The sequence below is a fragment of the Patiria miniata genome, unplaced genomic scaffold (assembly GCF_015706575.1).
Source record: "Patiria miniata isolate m_02_andy unplaced genomic scaffold, ASM1570657v1 HiC_scaffold_1, whole genome shotgun sequence".
Lineage (NCBI taxonomy): Eukaryota > Metazoa > Echinodermata > Asteroidea > Valvatida > Asterinidae > Patiria > Patiria miniata.
In genome coordinates, this window is record NW_024037047.1 from 19,349,897 (window position 1) to 19,356,711 (window position 6,815).

Here is a 6,815-nt window from a genome sequence, read left to right on the forward strand (position 1 = left end):
AGCACTTTCCCACTATACCGGTCAGGGGTTATATTTGGCCTAAGATTATGTGGCCCCACACCTTCCTTCAGACCAAAGTCGCCATGGACACGTGCCTCTCGTTTCAGTGGCCAAGGACCTACTGACGAGCTGTCCACTCTTTCAGCCGACCTGCTGTCTTTCGCCAAGACTGGTCTAGTTGCGAAACTTAACAGATCGCTGTACACTTGTGTAGGGTTCACATTTTCCATTTCACGAACGAACGGGTTAGTACTTGGCTTACCCTGTTCCGCGCCATCTTGCCCCGACAGGAGCAGTGTTAAGTCGTATATGACTTGACTCTCACGTTCCAAGGCGATTGGCGTCGACCCTGCCCGGGAGGTATTCATTGAGCCTGAGTCTTTCAGATGCGTACTTTCCATAAAGCTGGCCTCCCTGCTACGTTTGTGGGCCCAGTCAGTCACCATCTTTGTGTCTGACTCTCGTCTCCCCGTTGCTCCAGAGACATACCCAGTAGTCTCTTCGGGCAACCTCAGCTCAACATCAGTATCTACCTGATGGAATATACGCCGGTTCCCACCTGGCGTGATAGTGTTCCCTCCCTTTGGAGAACCACCCGACTGCATCTCCATGGCAGCCTCTAACTTCTTTGCAATGAAATCTTTTTCCTACTGCAGAAATTGAGCTTCCATTCGCAGTCGCTGCACCTCGGCCTCAGCACTTGAGGTGACCGCTTGACCCTGCGAGCCTTTACTCATAATTGAAAACAACCACAACAATCACACTCGAAAACAAACAACAAACAACCGATTAAACCACAGTACAAATAGCAATACAAGTCAAAACACAATGTGCAATCAAATAATTTAACAGCGAAATCACTTAATCAATTATAATCATCCCACATCTGACACCTTTTGTGGCGCTGATCTTCCCGTACCCAAGCTTTCTCAAGACGAGAGACAGTCAGAGGACCTCAAGGCTTAGGGAGCAGGTCCGTTTTGGAGGAAATATAACGCCGATTATGCAGTAGTGTTTTTGTCTTAATGAGGTTGTTAATTATCAGGGCCACTTAATTACACTTGGTAGTTAACTGACAGCTCACCTAAGCAGCAACGCGCACAGCCTGAACAATGTGTCCATTGTAGACAATGCACACTAAGTCAACAATGTACACTGATGTAAACAATGCACGGCTACGTCAACAACGCACACTAATGTAAACAACACACACCAATGCAAGTAATACACACCAATGTAAGTAATGCACGCCGATGTTAGTAATACACGCTGTTCAGCCTTAACCTGATTTACGCTTTACCCATGCAAGCTAGCGTCAGCATCGTTCGGTACATTCACTTGTACGGCTGCGCGTCAGCATCACACAGCGCAACTTCAGCACAGTTATTGCCACGGTGCGCGTCAGCATTACCCAAAACACAGAGCGCGAGCAACACGACCTCACCGTCTGCTGTCCACAGCACAACTCCTCCGCGCGATCAGGTGAATAGCCCTCACCCGAACATGCATACGCCGTTCAAACACATATGCATGTACTAAACCTATGAGCCTTTGACAACCAAAAGTGTACGTGCATTTTGGTCACTGGGCTCTTACGCTCCGCCCAGTCACCAGCACACAGTGAATTTACGTTATTGCAATACGAATGACGGAGTAAATAAACTAGCTATACGTCCCTACACTTTCCGCTACACTATCCTCACCTAATGTTTATCAGACATAGTCAGAATCGTTTGGTGTGGGAACCAGACTTAAGCGGGGGTGGCGTGGTGATCACCATCTGACTATAGAGAGCGCTGTTCGTCATTTGTGAATGTGCAGACACACCCATGCGGGCACTTTATTCGTCAATTATATTTTGCGATCTCAATGAAAACAGTTGTTGATTGACTGTTAAAAACATTGCATATTAGTTCACATTAGGTTACATTAGGCATCATTGGCTTTCATCTGTGTTTTTATTTCAATTAATTCCAAAGTGTTGTTGATTGGTGTGGAGAGCCAGCAGAGGGTGTGTTACTCCGGCCCCCCACCGGAACCTGATCCTGATAATCCGGAAGACTGGATGAAGCAAGTCATGCGAGAGATACGGAAGCGTTGCCTGGGAAGGAGGCAACCTACCAAAGCTGCTGGTACGATGTCCCATACGGGAGGTTCAACTAATAAACATGTGGATTTGTTCTATAGGTTATACATTTATTGCATTGGGATTGAACATTCTATTTTGAATGATGTTAATTGCGATGCTGCAATTGACATTAAACACCTGCTAATGTGCGAAATGAGGAGATATGCTTGTCGTGCTTAATTTGTTTCACGTTTGATTTTTTGCCACAAAAAATGTTATACGTTCGACTCCACCCATTTCGAAAAAAATGGTTTGTTTTATGCAAGTCCCCAAAGTAAAACCAGAAAAAAGATCAACAACGGAAAATCCTTTGGTGCATAGTCATGCTCCATGTATTTTCATTCTGATTTATTTAAGGTAAAATTTGAAGTATTATTATGTGTTTTACACCCAATCACGGTTTAGGATCAAATGATCTTGCTCACGATATGAGTGGTTTTTTTTTTAATTATCAATAATTATGAATAAATGTTCCATTTGTTCACTCATTTGTCACCAGCAGAGTGTTCCAGTCTGCAACCCCTTGGTATGGAGAACGGGACAATACAAGATAATCGCATCTCGGCGTCCAATATTCGCAGCTGTTGCCCTGCAAGTCAGGCACGCCTAAACAATTACATTGGATGGCAAGCCTAGTATGTATCAAAGGGAAATACAACACCTGACACGTAACTCTCATATCTATATTCCCTCTGTATCATTACAATGCCACAAAACGCTCCTGAATGTGTTTAATTAATGAACATCTAATTGAATCAATGTTTTTTTTTATGTTATGTTTCATTGGCGGATCCAGCGCGGGGGGGGGGGGCAACGGAAGAACGGACGGTGATCCGATGAGCCACCCGTTTTGAGTTTGAGGAAGAACAATCGTACAAAAGCCGTTGCAATTTTCACGCACCTCCTAAGACTTTATGCGCAGGTTATGATGGTCGCACGATATGCGGATAAAACAAGGGAAAACAAACTGTAGTGGAGTCTCATTTCGCGTATTTTTTAGCGCGTCATACGTCCATGAGACTGCACACGAGCAACTGCTGCGTACAATGCGTATAAAGTCAAACCGTTTTCACGCTCTGGGCTTGGTGACTAAACAAAATCAAACAATGGCCACTTCAGATTCTATTAAAATATTTTTCGGATACGTTTCATGCCAGTTTGTTACACTTCCCAAATATGGATCCGCTGTAATGACATATTCAAATTCATGTCAGTTATGTGACCGAGCGCGGAACAATTACAAATTATGTGCATGTTCTCAACTTAAGGCTTTGAATGCAGAAGAAACTTCATAAGAGCAAGAGTTTATAGGCCTATATGTATTTGAAACAAATGAAACAAAATATTCCCTCATAACTTTAAAAACTTCTGCAAAAAAATCAGGGGAAAGTGGCCAGGAAACGCCTCAGATCGCACCACAGAGCATCTACGATCCAAAATTTCCCGGGGCCCTTAAATGGGCCCCGGACCCCATGCCATAAGGGCTTCGCGCTCCGTGCTCAGCGCTCGCCTTAGTCCTCCGGCCAAATTTCCTCTATGCTATAATTTCACCCTAGCAGTGCCCCCACCTTTTGGTACCTTCAGCGAATGGCTGAGGCTCGGACTGCAAGTGGCCTAAATCCCTTTCCAAAATAAGAAGTTGTGAAAAAATACGGAGATGGAACATAGTTCTCAACTTTGAGTGCATAACAAACTTTATAAAGAACACAAAAATAACACATTTAAATGGAATTTTCGATGTTTAAAACGTTTTGTAAACGGTAGAAAGTGACCAGGAATCGCCTCAAATTGCACCACAGAGCATCTAAAATCCAAATGTTTCCGGGGCCCTAAAGTGGGCCCCGGACTCCACGCCGTAAGGGCTTCGCGCTCCGCGCTCGAAAGTCCTGGACCCTTCATTACAATTCTAGCCCCCCCCCCGGCAAATGGCAGTCTAGATCCGCCCCTGCATTTTGTTTTATTTTGTCCAACAATCTTTTTTTGTTTAGTTCTCTTTTTCATTACAAAACAAATATTATCCCGGCCAAAGCCCAACCCGGATGCGCATTTGAATTACACACTGTAACGACTTTCAATAACTGTGTTCAATTTTCAAATCCATTCCACAACCGGATTTGCGGAGTATTGTTATTTCATTGTTCCTCATCCTCTCTTCCCTCTGTGTACAGTTACTTCACCAATGCCTGGATCGAGGTGAACCTCGATGAGCCTACAGTGGTCAGCGGGGTCATCACACAAGGCTACCCCTCTCACGATTATTATGTGAAGAAGTACAAGGTGTCGTACAAGAAGCAGTCCTCATCTGACTATGAACACGTAACAGATGGAAACGGAAATAACAAGGTGGGTATCAATCATGACTAAGTCTTGCTGTAAGCTAAATTTAACTGATATACGTTGGACAGTTTTGGCAAAAAAAACCACAATATTGTAAACGTAACTTTTCTTTAAATTATAATTTAGTTTGGGCTTTTCTCGAATTTTGATAGCTGTATTCTGTACGACGTTATTCGGTTCCATGCTAATGCAATCATTTAGCAATTCCGAAATCGTGTCTAATTATAGCAACCAAAGAAGCAACGACAGAAAATATTGATGCTACATTCTCCAATAGAAAGGTTTTTCATGAGAAAATTACTTTAAGTAAAAAAAAAAGGTAAAATGCTCTTAAGCTGAAGTAATAACCCATGGAGCCCAGTTTAGAGAAGTTTATATGGCTGAATAAGAACTTAAAAGTGAGTTCCCACCCAGGACACACAGTTTACTTTTTTATATATTTACGGTTTGTTGACATTCTGTTTGGAAGGACGACTGTTGAGATTGTCCGCTCTTTTAATAGTCTTGGTCTAAGACGTTACTGCAAGGAGGCTACTTTTGTTGCTAACATGCGTTAATTGCATTGGGATTCATTTCAGGTGTTCATCGGTAACACTGATGGCGACACCCCGGTCACTAACCTGTTTGATGAGAGTGTGGTCGCCACGGTAGTGCGCATTGAGCCTACTGGATGGTATGGTTATGTTGCTCTGCGATTGGAGCTGCTTGGATGTCGCCGTGATTAATTCAGCTGAAGCATTCAGTTGATTCTGTTCGACAGCGCTGACATTTCATTCAATGCAAAATAAATTCGACTTCTATATTGAATATTGATTATTAAAAAAATTAGTATATTTGGTAAGAGGAATATTTTTCAGAAAGCAAAAACAAACTGAGGATTTGGAATAATCACTAAGGGCCCTCGCGTGAATTTGTGTCTTGAGAAAAGAGAAAGCGAAGTACGTGTGAAAACTTGGCCTTGTGTATCTCTTGAAAAGTTATAGCGGTTTTCTGGTGTTTTTTTTTCATAGTATTTGCGCTGTAAGTAGAAACGTCTAAACTATAATTGTGGTACTTTGTTGTATAGTAAAAACAAAATGTATGTTAAGCTGTGCTGCTATCTTCAATCTTCAATACAATGTATTATATTCATACATTGTTCGAAATAAACAAAAATCAATGAACTGTTAAAAATACAATACATAATTGACCAAAACAATAAACTCGGAAAATCAAAGTGAATTGTGGGAACAGGGAAACCTCTCGATAATTGAAATATTTTAGTAATCAAACTGTTTGAATGAGGGCCGGTTCATATACTTCACTCGAATTCCATTGCAAAGCGCATCTGAGGTCAGGATCATTCGCCGTGAAATTCGCCCGAGTTGAAAAGTGTGGTTTTTCTTTTGCCAACTCACAGCGCGTTCGCGTTCGCTTTTGTGCCGAGTAAGATGGGGCTTTTGCTTCTAGATGTTATTCACTGTGGTATTTTGCTGTAAATATAAGACAATTTAAGTCACGATATTAAATCATTGTACAATCATTTCGGAGCACATTTTGGTGTTAGATGTATAGTGTATTGTTACGGAAAAGTAACATTTTATTGCTATTATATATTGTAATATTGTTAGTATAGTGTTGGACAATGTTATCAATGTGATGACTTATTGCTGTGGATGTACAGGTTTATCAGAATTCCAAAATTACAAACTTTTAGAGGTCAAATACGGTGGAGGTTAGCTTTTGTGAATGCAGAAATTATTAAGAAAAGAAAAGAATATAAGAGAATATTTCCCAAATATTCGTAGTTCTGTGCGAATATCGACGAGTTATCGTAAAGAGAAGCTAAGAGGCAGCCATCTTGATCTCATTGAGGGATATACCAATATTGTACATTTATTATTTAACTGTTGTTTTTGCTTAGCGGTTATGTTCCTATTTGTGAAATAAAAAATGTCTATAAATAAACCATGTATTTGGTCTTGCTTGTTTAGTATTTGCTTGATTTGTTCCATGATCGAATCATAACTCGAATCAGATCAGTAGATGTGCGTTGCGATAGGATTAGAAAGCAGAATGGATTTGCGGCCAGTGCACATTTGATTGTCTGTGACCACTATTTCGAAAGCAAGGAAATGTGTATATTGTATATTGTTTTCTCTTCATTTTGTGTTTCTTTCTTTATTTTATTTTTGTCAAGGGAAAGAAGAAAATTCCCTTGGTCCCCCTCCTCGTTACTCCCATGTTACTTTATGGTACATGCTGTCTGACAAGTGCACCATGAATAGATAACGCAATGAACGACCCATTTATTAGGTACTTTGTTAGTCTCCTCCTGAAACATCCTCTGGGGATCTTGAAAACATTATCT

At 41.3% G+C, this 6,815-nt stretch overlaps 1 protein-coding gene across 1 annotated transcript; it reads left to right on the forward strand.

Moving 5' to 3' along the window:
• The first annotated feature begins 2,634 nt into the window (after positions 1–2,634).
• LOC119743566 (retinoschisin-like) lies at positions 2,635–5,254 on the forward strand. Its single transcript, XM_038220075.1, has 3 exons — positions 2,635–2,763; positions 4,297–4,471; positions 5,044–5,254. The coding sequence occupies exons 1-3, from the start codon at positions 2,657–2,659 to the stop codon at positions 5,188–5,190; spliced, it is 429 nt and encodes a 142-aa protein (XP_038076003.1). The 5' UTR covers positions 2,635–2,656; the 3' UTR covers positions 5,191–5,254.
• Positions 5,255–6,815: the final 1,561 nt, after the last annotated feature.